Source organism: Balaenoptera acutorostrata, chromosome 2, assembly GCF_949987535.1.
Source record: "Balaenoptera acutorostrata chromosome 2, mBalAcu1.1, whole genome shotgun sequence".
Classification (NCBI taxonomy): domain Eukaryota; kingdom Metazoa; phylum Chordata; class Mammalia; order Artiodactyla; family Balaenopteridae; genus Balaenoptera; species Balaenoptera acutorostrata.
In genome coordinates, this window is record NC_080065.1 from 37,081,969 (window position 1) to 37,096,800 (window position 14,832).

Below are 14,832 nucleotides of genomic sequence, written 5' to 3' on the forward strand. Positions count from 1 at the left end.
CTCAGAGGAGTTGACTCAGAGGAGTTCTCAGGGGCTAAGTCATATGAAACTGAGTCAAGTCGTCAAAAAACGATAAATAATCGACAGGGAGCCAGGGTCCGTGGGGGCTGAGGGTTGGTTTCCCCCGCTGCTTTGGCTTGTTTCTATCCACCCTCTCCAACACTAGGCGTCATTGACATAGTTATTCTTTGCCAAATAGAATTACTCTTTGCCAAATAGAATTACTCTTTGCCTTAAAAAAAACAAAACCAAAACCAAAACCAAAAAACCCCCCCAAAACTTGTATTTATGCATTGGAACTATTTCATAGTTCATTTCCTACTCTGCAGAAAACAGGAACATTGGCTACTGGGAGTGTTCCCTCAGAAATCATAGAAAAAGAATGAAAAAAGTTACTTGAAATCCTCCAACAAGATCCTGATTGTATCTTAGATACATTAACCTCTCGGAGGCTAATTTCTGAGGAAGAGTATGAGATTCTGGAGAATATTACAGATCCCATGAAGAAAAGTTGGAAGCTGTTAATTTTGGTACAGAAAAAGGGAGAAGTGAGCGGTCAACTTTTTCTCAACTGTTTACTTAGTACTTTTTCAGAGTCAGCTACCATTTGGGACTTAAGTCACTTAAATCATGGTAAGTTAAATTTCTACACTTTTTTGGGCTGAGAGGGAGGAGGCAGATTTCCTGAAAAAAAGAAAATTTTTACTTTTTATTTTCATTTGTCATTCTCCTGCAGATAATTTTCACTGAAATATGATAAAAGGGAAACGTGTCCAAGATTTAAAATGCAGGGAATGATGTATCTTATTGTTTTAGGGGATTTATAATTGTTTGTTCAAACTCAATCCAAAAGCTGCAATTGTTTTGTTTTGTTTTTAATATTTATTTATTTTATTTGGTTGTGCTGGGTCTTAGTTGTGGCAGGTGGGCTCCTTAGTTGTGGCATGCTAACTCTTAGTTGCATCATGAATGTGGGATCTAGTTCCCTGACCAGGGAGCAAACCCGGGCCCCCTGCATTGGGAGCATGGAGTCTTACACGCTGCACCACCAGGGAAGTCCCCAAAACCTGCACTTGTTTTAGTGCTGGTATAAACTTATTATTCTGGCAGTGAAATTCTGAAATACTCATAGTTGGAAAGAGACTACTGTTAGTGACACATCAGGATTTCCTTATGAAGTAAGTGAATTCATGAGTATTAACAACCTCAAGACCAAAAGCTGCATCTTTCACTTAGTATAGCCATTTTGAAAATATAGGAAAAATAATTTTTAACACACCTATGTGGTAGATTAGCAACTTCTTTTTTTTTTTAATTTATTTTTGGCTGCGTTGGGTCTTCTTTGCTGTGTGTGGGTTTTCTCTAGTTGCGTCGAGCGGGGGCCACTCTTCATTGAGGTGCATGGGCTTCTCACTGCAGTGGCTTCTCTTGTTGAGGAGCACAGGCTCTATACGTGCGGGCTTCAGTAGTTGTGGCTGGCGGGCTCTAGAGCGCAGGCTCAGTAGTTGTGGCACACGGGCTTAGTTGCTCTGCGGCGTGTGGGATCTTCCCGGACCAGGGATCAAACCTGTGTCCCCTGTATTAGCAGGCGGATTCTTAACCACTGCACCACCAGGAGAGTCCACAACTTCGTTTTCTCTGTGAGAAGAATGCCAGCAGAACCTTAGTTTTCTGGAGCAAATCAAATTCTAATTTTTCAACGTTCAAAGATAATTAGTGGCAAATGAGGGCGCACTTCTTCGAGAATGAATTGTTTAGCAGTTCTATAAATTACTACCAGAGACAGGTGTAGCTCCTTTTCTAAAAAATAGTGAAGATTATTTTAAGAGATGTTAGAGAGTCAGAGGCTCAGATAAAAAGATTAATGTTAATGGTCTCTAATGTAGTACCTGTACGCTTAGAGAAACAGGTCTTGTTATTTCCAGGACTTATTCCAAATCAGAGTTATTTGCTTCTTGATTAGAAATGATTAGGATCAGATTTTGTTAGCAATGGCCTTATGTAGTCTGAGCTGGTTTGGGGTCACAGTAAATCCACAAGTAAACACAGGATTCAAGTTTTCTATTTCACTCATTTACCCTTTGAGTTTGCTGTGAAAGACTCGAACTTTTGAGCAAGGCAGGAGTGTGATCTGATATTTTTCAGTGGGAGAAAGTTCTGACAGTTGAGTCGTTGCCATTTATGTAGGAGGTGGTAGGTATTCCTGTTATCCAGTGAAATAAAGGAGATGATGCTTTGAGGTCATGGAAAGTCAAGTTATTATAACATTTGTTAATTTCAAAAAAAGAAAATAAAAATCCCCCAACCTTTCCTATTCTTTCCAGAACTTTTAAAACATGAGTATATGGAGCCACTGCAACCTTTGGGGGTAAGCAGGGAAGGTATTTTTTATTCCTGGAGAGAAAGAGCCTGAGGATCCTGAGATCACCGTGTCCTTCAAAGAGAAAGAACACTTGGATTTGGAAACCTCTGAGTCTTTCACGGACAAGAAGGCTGGTTATCAGGAAACTGCTTGGTCCTCAAGGGAAAATGAGAAGGAATACAACACACCAAAATTCACATCTCTGCAACTGGTTGAGAATGTTGAATATGAATTTCCAGCAACTATTGAGTATTTACAGGATGAACAGAGATATGAGGAGCCAGATGATTTTTTACACTTAGGAAAAGAGGACTATCTAGAATCTGTTGGGTACTCTGAAGATGGAGACACCCCCGTGGAAGAGGATGCTTATGATGACCCAGAGTGCATTATCTATGACAGCAAAGAGGACTCTTTGTATTCTGAAACCATGGAATTCTCTGATGAAGAACAGAATTATGGGGATTCAGAAACTGGCATGTCATTGGAGGAGGAAGAGGAGAAAAGTATGGAAGGTATGGGAATGATGTGTGTGTAGTTACTTAGGCAACAACTTATTTTTAGGTTGCCATGACATAATGGGGAGAGGGGCTGAGGAAAGGCACCAGATGGCAGCAGAAAAGCAGCTACACAAAAATTTCTTGGACCTCTCTAACCTGGAATTGCCTCAGAGGTGAGTGTTGACAGGGAGGAAAACCTGGGACCTAGGAACAGTGGACAGTATAAGCTAAAGTAAATATTGACTATCAACTTAAAGGTTTCTGCAGTCACCTCCATCATACATATAACCCCTGATTTTAGCTGTTCCCTTCTGTTCCTCAGATTAAGCCTTTTTAATCATTTTAGCTCCTTTGTGACCAATGGAATATGGGGGTTATAAACCTAACTATTGAAGTGGAAACAGGAGAGGAATTTGTGATAAATGGATAAAATCCCAAAATAAAGCTTTCTTGATCCAGTCCAAATATTGCCATTTTGATGAGGAAATCTTGAATTTGAGTATTTCTCAATGAAAATTCAAAATATGAGAAATGCTTAATTTGGAGAGATACTGTCTGGGAAAATAAACATCACCAAGTTCTGAGTACAGAAGGGGAAGGTAACTACCAACTCACATTCAGTCCAAATCCTGGGAATTCATAATCCAGTTATGGGTCAGAAAAGAGTAATTTCCAAAAAAAAAAAAAAAGAAAAGAGTAATTTCCTCCTCAGCACACCTTGACATAGTTACTAGGGCTGCTGTAACAAAATAGCACCACAAACTCGGTAGCTTAAACAATAACAATTGAAACGTATTGTCCTAGAGTTTGGAGGCTGGAAGTCTGAAATCAAGGTGTCTCTAGGGTTGGTTCCTTTGGAAAGCTGTAAAGAAGAATCTGTTCCTAGCTTCTGGTAGTTTGCTGGAAATCTTTGGGCTTCTTTGGCTTGTAGAAACATCCCCTCCACCCTCGCCCCCCTCACCCTACCCCCGCAATCTGCCTTCATCTTCACATGGTTGTCTTCCTGGGTTCACGTCTCTATGTTCAAATTTCCCCTTTTTATAAGAATACCAGTCATATTAGGTTAGGGCTCACCATAATGACCTCATCTTAACTAATTACATCTACCATGTGACACCATTTCCAAATACCATTACCTTCTGAGGTACTGGGGCTTAGGATTTCAACATACGAATTTGAGGGGTACATAATTCAACCCATAACACAGCTCTTGTCCCACCCCCATACCTTCCCAATATATAGTTGCTTTTAGACCTCATTCTTAATTTTTTAAATATATTACAGTTGTTGCATAGGGTTGAATTAATTAATTAGTCATTGCATACTACCCTCATTATTCTGCAAAAAGCCCCTTTTGTTTATCTATTTCATTTTTTTCTCTATTTCCCATTCACCTGCCTCCATAGGTAACATTGTAATATTATGTGTTTCTTGCATGATATTATTTTGTTTTGCATGATTTTTCTGTATCATTTATTTATCACAATAATAATATCTCAACATAGCATCTCAAAATTAGGGTCACTTAAAACCCTAAGAGTGTATAATTGTTCATGTGTCTGTAGTTGGCTGAGCAGTTCTTCTGGTCTTCGCTGGGTTTACTCCTATATCTGTGGTCAGCTGGCATAGGCTCATCTCTCATCTAGCAAGCTAGTCTGGACTTGTTCTCAGACTCCGCAAGGCATATTCTTATGGTGAGGGAGAGTAGTCAGAGAGACAGAGAGAGAGAGTAATGAAGGCATTTTTAGGCTTAGGCTCAGAACTATCACGCCATCTGTATGATAGGTTTCCTAGGGCTGCCACAATAAAGTGCTACAAAATGGTGGCTTAGAACAACGGGAAATATATTGTTTCACAGATATGGAGGCCAGAAGACTGAAACCAAGGTGTTGGTAGGGTCATACTCTCTCTGAAGGCACTAGGGAAGGAGCTGTTCCAGCCCTCTCTCGCAGCTTCTGGTAGCCTGAGGTGTTCTTTGGCTTGTAGACCATCTTCTTGGTGCATGTCTCTGTTTTCGAGTTTCCTCTTTTTATAAGGACACTGATCAGATTGCATTAGGGCCCACCCTAATGATCTCATTTTAGCTTGATCACCGCTGTAAAGACCTTATTCACAAGTAAGGCCACATTCTGAAGTACTGGGAGCATCAACATATCTTTTTGGGGGGGATACAATTCAACCCATAGTGCACATACAATTCTGCCACACCCTGTTGGCAAAAGCAAGTCACAAAGCTAATTCGAATTCAAGAGTTGGGGAAAAATAGACTCCACCTCTTGCGAGGTAGTATTGCAAAAAGTATGGATGCCAGAAAGCCATTAATTGGGGCTATTTTTGCAATCAATTTAACACCTTTAAGAAAATAGGTCAAGAAAAGTCTCAATAATAATGTAGTTATGACCTGCAATATAGTTCTAATGGTTATCAATCCACTCTAGTTGACTGGAGGCCTGTGGCTATCCTCTGTCTCTTTCCTTTGTAATATTTGTCTATGCAGCTGGGAACGGGGGGGGGGGGGGGGGGGGATCCAAATGCATCTGATTCAAAGGAGAAGGATCTTCACGCTTTTTGTCATGTTAAATTTTATGCCCCCCACGCCCAACATTGTGTCTCAAATCAAAGTCTCAGGAAGACTTAAGGCGTTGCCTATGTGCTCTGCAATGTGTAAGGTCAACTTGTATGTGGACTATATCAATCAACTCTCTTCCTTCTAGCTTATACTAGTTGGGGTCAGTCGATGGTAGGAACCCATATATTTACCATTTCCTCTGCCCTTTCTTCTTCCTGAAGATCAAAGTTTTAATTTGATGTTATTCCCTGTTATCCTGAAGAATTTTATTTATTTTTTGTTTATGAAACGTCTTTATTTTGCCTTCAATCCAGAATATTTTTGCTGCAATGAATTTCAGATTGGAGATTTTTTGCCTTCAGTGTTTTATGGATGTCGTTCCTGTCATTTGGCTTGCATTCTTTCTGATGCTAAGTCTTGTCATTTTATCATTGCTCCCCATTAAGTGTTGTGTTACTTTTCTTCTGATTGATTTCAAGATTATTTTCTTAAAATTTTTTTCTGTGGTTAACTCTGACGTGTCTAGGTGTGCTTTTCTTTGTTTTCATCTTCTGTAGGGTTTGTGAATCTATAAATTTGGAATTTTTTTTCCAAATTTGGAAAATTCTCAGCCATTATTTATCCAACTGTTTTTCTGTCCCACTTGCTCCCTCCTCTCTTTTTGAGACTCCAAGTACATGTGTGTTAGAGTTTCTGATATCTTTCCTGAGGTCCCTGAGGTTCCATTCATTTTTTTAAAAAAAAATCTTCTCTTTATTCTTTAGATTGGGTCATTTCTACTGCTATATCTTTAAGTACACTGAATTTTTCTTCTGTCATTTCCAATCTTCTTTTAAGTCCATCTACTGACTTTTGAAAAAATTCAGGTATTGTCACTTTTAATTCTAGAATTTCAATTTTTAAATGCTTTCTGTTTTTTTTCCTGAGAATTGCTATTTAATCATTCATTATGGGTTTATTTTATTGTACATTCTTGAAAATAGTTAAGATAGCTGCTTTAAAATTCTTATATGCTAAATCCAACATCTGGGTTATCCTGGAGTGGGTCTCCATTGATCAAGTGTGCGTTACATTTCCTGTTTCTTCCTATGTCTCGTAACTTTGGATTTTGTCCTTTGCATTGTGTATGATCAGTTATAGAGACTCTGGATTGTGAAACTTCTCCAAAGAATCTTGGGTTTTTTTCGTTGGTTTAGTTCCTAATTAACCTGACTGGACTCAAATTCAAAACTCAGTCTCCTTTCAGTGGGTGGTAGCTAAAATCTCTGATCATTTTGTTTTTGCCTTACATGGGCTATTTTCATGAATTTTAAATTTACATAAATGGTATTGGGTTCTAGAAATTACTGCTTCTTAATTTTTCATCCATCTCTATGCTTATTAGGTATATCACTGTACTGCTCCACAGTAGCCTGTTATTACCTTGTCAACGTTAGGCATCTGGCTTGGGCTGTGTGAGTACTGATTTCTGTGCTGAAGAAGCAGAGGATGGTTGTCCAAAGGAAAAGCAGGGGATAGGCAAGAACAGAAATTAAATGCTTTCTGCAACCCATCTTCTTAGTGCCTCCTCTGGGAATCCTTCATGCTGGCCTTAACTCCTCCCTCACCTTTTTATCCATGTATACCAGTTCAAGCAACTTTCAGACTATCCAAGGATTTCTTAGAGTTACTTTTGTTAATTCTTTTTTTTTTTTCATTTTATTTATTTTTTTGGCTGTGTTGGGTCTTTGTTGCTGTGCGTGGGCTTTCTCTAGTTGCAGCCAGTGGGGGCTTCTCTCCGTTGCAGTGCGTGGGCTTCTCATTGTGTTGACTTCTCTTGTTTGCGGAGCATGGGCTCTAGGCATGTGGGCTCAGTAGTTGTGGTGCACGGGCTTAGTTGCTCCGCGGCATGTGGTATCTTCCTGGACCAGGGCTCGAACCCGTGTTCCCTGCATTGGCAGGTGGATTCTTAACCACTGCGCCACCAGGGAAGCCTTACTTTTGTTAATTCTTGAAATCCATACTTTCTCTCACGTCTACTGTTTCTTCTAGGCTATTTTTATAGGGGATCCAAGAATCTTATGCTAATTTGCTATCCATCAGGAGCAGAAAATGCTCTCTGATTTTCTTTCTCTACTAAGCACTGTCTCCGTATTCCCAAGAAGTGGCTAGAAGATAAATTAGAAAATAACATCAGGAGAAATTAGGTACAACATGTAAATTCTGAGAAAACTTCAATGATAACAAAATGTTCCATTTCTCCAAACTTTAGCAAGAGTTAACATTTAAGAAATAAATTGGTATCAACCTAGAGAATTCCTCATACATGTGTATAATGAAGCTTTAACAGAGTTTTTCATTGCTGCATACAAACATTAGCCAAAAAAATTGGAAAACCTAAATGATCACCAGTAGACAATTGTTAAATAAATAATGGTTCTTCCAAACCATGAAGTACAATGGATTAGCTAAAATGAATTAAGTAGGTCTCTATATATACTTACCTGGAAGAATTTGCAAGGAATACCACTGAGTAAAAAGAAGTTTTATACCGAAGAAGAATCATTCAGTATAATATCATTTATAAAGTAAAATAACATCCATTAAACCAAACTGTGTATTTCTACATATGCAAACATACTTATGTACTTGCATAGAAAAAGGATGGGAAGGAAACGTACCATACTACATTGACATATCTCTTAGAAGGAAATAGAATTGACAGAGCAATGAAAGAGAACTTTACTTGTATTGTTTCATCTTTTTTTTTTTCAGTGAAAATGTCAATAACTTATTTAATTTAAAAAGTCATTGAAGGAAGCTTAGATGCTGAACACGACATTCACTGACTATCTTCTTTCCTACAGAAAGAAGAAAGTGTTTAAAGATGTCCTGTCCTGTTTAAACCCAGATACAAGCAGAAAGCTTCTGCCAGATTTCGTTAAACAATTCTTCTTAGACCGAGGATGTAGGTGGGTGACTGAGACTCCAGGTGACTTAGCCTGGAACTTCCTGATGAAACTTCAAGCACTGGATATGACAGTCAGAGATTCAATCCTCAGACATAAGGTTCTGGGTGAAGATAGCAAAGGGGAATTTTTGACTGGAGTAGAGAATTTGGAAATTAGAGAAATAGAAACCATTAATCCCCTTGATGTCCTTTGTGCCTCTATGCTGTATTCAGATAGCTCTTTGCAACGTGAAGTCATGTCAAACATGTATCAGTGCCAGTTTGCCCTTCCCTGCTACTGCCAGATGCAGAAAAGAACAAAAGCATTTTAATGCTGGGGGCCATGAAGGACATTGTGAAGGAGCAGTCAACGCAGTCTTCAGGAAGGCCTACAGGGGATACAGAAAATTTCTGACTCTCATGAAGATGCCTGTCATCTCTTTTGTGCATCTAGGATACTGTAGCTTCTCCAAGTCCAGCATCCTCAACACACTGCTCAGCCCTGCCCACCTGAAATCACACAAAATCTTTCTCCATCAGGATTTGCCTGTTCTGGTGCTTCCCCAGCAGATCTCTGATGGCCTGGTTGAGGTAACGTGGAGTTTTCCTGATAGTGATGGTCTAAAGGAAAACCCCAGTTTTTTCCAGAAAGCTGTTGCTGTGGCCAACCTTCGTGGGGATCTAGAAAGTTTTTGGACACAGTTTGGTTTCTTGATGGAAGTTTCCTCAGCTGTGTTTTTTTTCATTGACTGCCTAGGTGAGAAGGAATGGGACTTGCTAATGTTTTTAGGAGAAGCTGCCATTGAAAGATGCTACTTTGTCCTCAGTCCCCAGGCAAGGGAGAATGAGGAGGCTCAGATTATCCAGAGGATCCTGAAGTTGAAGCCATCACAACTACTGTTTTGGGAGGAGGAGGAAGCTGGAGAGAGAGGGAGGAACATGGAGGGTCTTCAAGCTGCCCTGAAAGAAGTGATGTCCTCTTCACTCAGATGTGTGTCTGTGGAGGACATTGCACCCCTGGCCAGGGAGTTGGGGATACAGATAGACCATGAATTTGAGAACATGCAGGGTATTCAAGTTTCCCCTACTGAAAACTTGGCTGGAAGAGCTGAAGATGAGGGACCACAAAGACACAGTCAGCCAAAAAACTCATCTGAAAGCCCCGCTTAGATGTCAGTAAGAGAGGCTGAGGCTAGATGTGAGATCAGCCAAAATCTTCAGAATTTCCATCTCACCCCAGTATTCATGCCTCTTCTGAAAAACTGCCGTCCTTTACCAACCAGAATTGGAGGTAATTTTTACCGTGTTTCTTTGACAGCCCCATGGGTTATGGTCTCCCAGTTTTGGTTAGAGCGGAGGTCTCAGAGTTTCCATCCTTCACCCTTTCAGAATACAAGGGCCCATAGTCCAGGTAAAGTTTTGGGAGTCAGTACTTCCAACCTCAGAGATTTTATTCAGGTGAAAGATTTATGAAATTTTCAAGAACTGCTCAGGGACGTCACATGGATAAAACTTTTGGGAGACCACCAAGACCCATTTCTCAGCATGTACAGGCCTGGTCTGAGAGACCACAGAAAATGGGAGCCCTTGAAAGTTCTGGGGAAGTGGACTCCCAGGGAGCTCACCTCCGTTCCCTGGGTTCACAGCCAGCAAGAGCGATTGGGAAGTCACAGCCTAGGCAAGTCTGTGCCTGGGGAACACGGGAGACAACTTTACTAGTGATTAATGCACTATAATTTTTGGCTCGGGTCCTGATTTGACAGCCCTGCATCGCTAAGCCTCGCAGACCAGATCAGTTTCTCTGGGATGCAGAGGCAGAGAGAAAGGAGAATAGATGAAGATACTGAGACGTGCATATCGTCCAGAGGGCCCCTGCCCCTTATCCCCAGTTCTGGGTAAACCCCCAACCCTACCCCTAGGCCCCAGGTGAGCAATAAAACCCAAAGAGAGATTCGAATACCGCATGTCTTTAGTATCTGTCACACTTCCCATAATCAGATGGGTGAAGGGATCATGCAAGAGAGGAGGAAATATTATTAATAAAAAACTGCATCAGTTAATACTTCAGATATCATTCCATCACAGCAGTAGCCCAGGTATTGTGGACAGAGTGACAGGCGCAGCTTGAGGAAGGGCAGAACTTAAGGGACAGGCAGAGGATCAGTGATGTACGCAGAGGAGGACTGGATGGGGAAGAAGAGGCGAGAGGGGCTCCTGGAAGCTCTGAGTGGGGTGTTGCAAGAAGGCAGCAGAGACTGTCCTATCAAATTAGGGCCAATTTCCTTACTTTTAGACTAGACCTACTTTTGGTGTTTTTAAGATAAGGAATGAGATGAAAGTTTCAGAAATGAAGAGATAGAACTGTCGAAGGATTATTCTGTTGCCTCTTTATTCTGCCCAAACCATATTAAAATTATTCAAATACTAACCAGCCGAGTTCAGTCCTGGGCAGCCTGGGAGTGTGCTGCTGGGGATCCTGCTGTGAGGAGAGTCGCTGGCCAAGAGCCCTCTGTAGGGACCCACTGCGGTGGTCCAGAAACCGCACTCTGGGCTGGCTGCTCCGAGTCAAGGACTCAGCATGGTGAGAGTCCCGGAGCCGGGCCAGTCCTTCCCACGTGTGGGGACCCTGCCAGGCAGTCTTGGCTCTGGGGCTCCTTGTTGGCCTGGCTGAGACTTTCTCTGAGCTGCAGTGTAGTCCGATGCTCTTCCTCACCAGTGCCCCCTCCCTTCTTTCTTGCCTTGTCTGACCTGCAGGCAGTATGAGCTCTCCCCACTTCTGCTCCCTCCTCCCTTTCTGTGTCACAGACTTGAATTCTATCTTAGCATCTGCTTCCTGGAGGACCTGAAGTGGCACAAGTTATTTGTGAAAAATGTTTCTTCTTCTTTCAGTGTCTGAGCAGTCTTGGACACACCTACTTCTCCCCCTCCCCCTTTGTGAGAAAGCAGACCCAGGGAAGCTTTGCTATAATTCTTGAGAGTCTGCTTCAAAAAGGGAGAAATGTTTTGACTCTTTTAGTTCCTTTAGGATGGACATTAATTTTGGATGTGGAGAGAGTTTTTTAACAGGAGCTTTGCATGCATGCATATTTCATCTGTTGCCAGGTGTCAGCACTGTTCCTTGCTTAATAACAACACGGAATCATTCATAATTTACTATTCTCATTTGTAGCCCACAAGAAAGAAGAAAAAAATCATTAATGATATGGTGTGTGCTGGGATATTGCTTTAGGTTCCTGGGACCTCTTGCAACATTGGCCAAAGATCAGTAAGGTAAGAACTGAGATGTGACCCCTTGTGTTGTGTGGTTATTGTCAATACAGCTTTAGGGAGAAGAGGGCACAGAAGCCAGACTGGGGAGGGTTGAGATGTGAATGGAAAGTGAGGAAGTGGACACTTTAAGAAATTTGATTGAAAAGGAAAGTTCTGTACCTACTGGATCAAGAAAATTTTTTCTTCCTCCCCCTCCCCCCTTTTTTCTTCTCTTCTTCCTTCCTTTTCCTTCTCCTCCTCATTCTTCTTCGTCTTCTTCTTCTTCTTTTTTTTTTTTTTGGCTGTGCTGCATGGCATGTGGGATCTTAGTTCCCTGACCAGGGATCCAACCCACGTCCCCTACAGTGGAAGCCCTGCAAGTGTGGAGTCTTAACCACTGGCCCGCCAGGCAAGTCCCATCCTCATTCTTCTTCTAATTCATCTTTTTTTTTTTTAAGTCCAAGGTAACATAATATTTGGCAAAAAGTTCAAACACTATAGAAATATATGGTGTAGAAAGTCCCTCATAATTCTACCCTCTGGATAGCAGGAGTTCTCAATATTGTCTGCACATTAGAATCATCAGGGGAGATTTTTAAAAATCCCGATGCCGAGCCCACAGCCTGTGTCAAAGATATAGAGATCTCTGGGAGTGGCACCCAGATATTGGCCTTCTTTAAAGCTCTCTAGGTGATAACGACACACAGTCAAGGTTGAGAACCACTGCTCGAAGTGCGGCCTGTGGGCCAGTGGCGTCAGCATCAGCATTCAGCAGAACCTCAACTCTGCAGCCCTTCTGCCTAGTGAATCGTAATCTGCGTGCTAACAATATCCCTTGATATTTCATATGCACAGTAAATTTGGTTTTACATTTATGGTCAGTTGGTTTTTTTTACATTGAGATATAGTTGACTTACAATGTTGTGTTAGTTTCTGGTGTACAGCAAAGTGATATATATATATATTCTTTTCAGATTCTTTTCCATTATAGGTTATTACAAAATATTGAGTATAGTTCCCTGTGCTATGCACTAGGTCCTTGTTATTTATCTATTTTATATATAGTAGTATATGTATATGTTAATCCCAACCTCCTAATTTATCCCTCTCCCTCTTTCCCCTTTGGGTAACCATAAGTTTGTTTTCTATGCCTGTGGGTCTATTTCTGTTTTGTAAATAAGTTCATTTGTATCTCATATGCACAATAAAAATCGAGCAGCACTTTTTAGAGAAAAATCACTAAAAGAAATAAGGAAGCCTTTTTTTTTTTAAGATAGAATGAACTCATACTTACAGAGTTACTGAGAGGAAGAATCTGTAAAGGGGAAAGAATAGAAAGTATAAGACAGAATGTCATAATTGGTAGGGCAATGTCCTACAAGAGGTAGGAGGGATAGACTTGGCAGCTGGGAAAAATGAACTTTGAAGAGAAAAGGGAATTTGTCTTCTTGGGACACTGGAAGGAAGAGGGAGTGAATGTTAGACTTGCAGGTAGGTTTGAATTGTGGGGAAACTGGAAGTTGATGGTATTGCCTCGTGATGGCCTTTGTTTTCTGCTTTCCCCAGGGAAGTAGGAGGAGAGGCGCTCTGTGAAAAATGAATGGGGCAAAGAGGAATAATGGCTATTGAAGCCCTACTATGTGCCACAAGGGGTGTTACATACAAAAAGCCTATATACTCCTTCCAATAGCCCTAAGACAGTCCTATTATACAGACGGGGAGATCAATCCTCTGCTGGCTTCTCCTTTGCTCAGTCTCTGCACATCTATCCTGAGCTTCCCTCTCTATTTCTTCATTCCTTTGGTGACATCACTCAGTCCCCTGACTGTGAGTGTTATCTACATGACTTTGCCTGCAAACCCCACCCCCCCACCCAATCTACATTTCTAGTCCTGACCTGTGTTGTGAACTCCATCCAATTGTTTACTCAACATTTCCATAGCATGCCTGATAGAAATCTCAAACTTATCATGGGCAAAAGAGAACCCTTCCCAAACTTGCAACCCTCCTCCATAGCCCACTCCCTTAATTATAATAATGCCCAAACCCAGGACTTCTGGCAGTGTCTTCCCTCACCTCCCTCCATCCCAAATCACCAAGAAGTCTTGTCAATTTTATCTCCATAGCATTCTGAGTCCATCCACTTCTCTAAGATCTCCACTCCCACCAGTCCCATCTAAGCCACCATCACCTCCTACGTGGACCCCTGAAGTAGCGTTCTACCTGCCCTCTCTGCGTCCGCTGCTGCCGCCCTGCAGCCCAATCTCTGAATCTCAGCCAGACTGAGGTATACACATGGTGTATACACATGGCAATTTAAAAACATATAAACAGAATAGTATCACGAATTCCCTTAATCTTACCATAGCAACTCCAAAAATTATCAATAACTTGTCAATCTTTTTTTAATCTCAACATTTTTCTTTTTTAAAAAAAAGCATTTAAAAGCAAATTTAAGACGCCGTATTATTTCAACCATACATATTTCAGTAGATATCTCTAACAGAGGAGGATTTTAAAAATTAAAACCAGAATGCTCATTACATTCTCAGTGCTGCACAGGTTTATATATTTTATCTCATTTAGTCTTTGTAATAGTCTTGAGGGGAGGGTGTTGCTAGATGATTTCACCTACAGGAAAGTGTAGATTTAGAGTGTTCTGGCCCAAAGGGCTGAAATTTGAAGCGGGAGTCCTCAAGTTCCCTGTCTGCTGTGCGTTCCACCTATTATGACTTCTCTTTCCTGTAAGTGTGAGGTCTCCTCTACACATTCCTTAGTGCCTTACATCTAGTGATCTTGCATCATTTTAAGAAAAGAGAAAATAAAAATGGGAAGAATCTATATTTTCAGATTTTCCTGCTTAAATTTTTCTCTAAAATTTAGGGACAACATCATTATACTGCCATCTTCTGGATCTTTTGAATGCTAACACATCAATGACAATATAGATATTTAAAACCACGTCTGTCCAACTCTCTAATCTAGGGCTGACATATTAAACTTTGCATAATTAAAATTATTTCTTTAGTTAATTGGAAAAGTTTTCTTTAAACAACTTAATACATATTAAATATAGAGGCTAAAAAGTAGATGTATTTAGAGGTCAGTTATTTTTGTTTGTAGGTGATGGAGGCAAACGTACATAGTTAAAATTTACAAGTAGTTCAACCTCCACCTTTTGGCCATTAATTTTAACCTCTTCCAATGACAGTTTTTAAAATTA

At 40.8% G+C, this 14,832-nt stretch overlaps 1 protein-coding gene across 1 annotated transcript in view; it reads left to right on the plus strand.

Annotated features, from left to right (window-relative positions):
* Positions 1 to 382: 382 nt before the first annotated feature.
* Positions 383 to 14,832, plus strand: part of CARD6 (caspase recruitment domain family member 6) — a 32,580-nt gene continuing 18,130 nt past the window's right edge. Inside the window, exons 1-4 of the mRNA XM_028169030.2 lie at positions 383 to 633; positions 2,325 to 2,877; positions 8,278 to 9,651; positions 11,530 to 11,630. Of these exons, the coding sequence (XP_028024831.2) occupies positions 8,565 to 9,530 (966 nt within the window). The 5' untranslated portion in view covers positions 383 to 633; positions 2,325 to 2,877; positions 8,278 to 8,564 and the 3' untranslated portion in view covers positions 9,531 to 9,651; positions 11,530 to 11,630. The remainder of the gene's footprint in view (positions 634 to 2,324; positions 2,878 to 8,277; positions 9,652 to 11,529; positions 11,631 to 14,832) is intronic.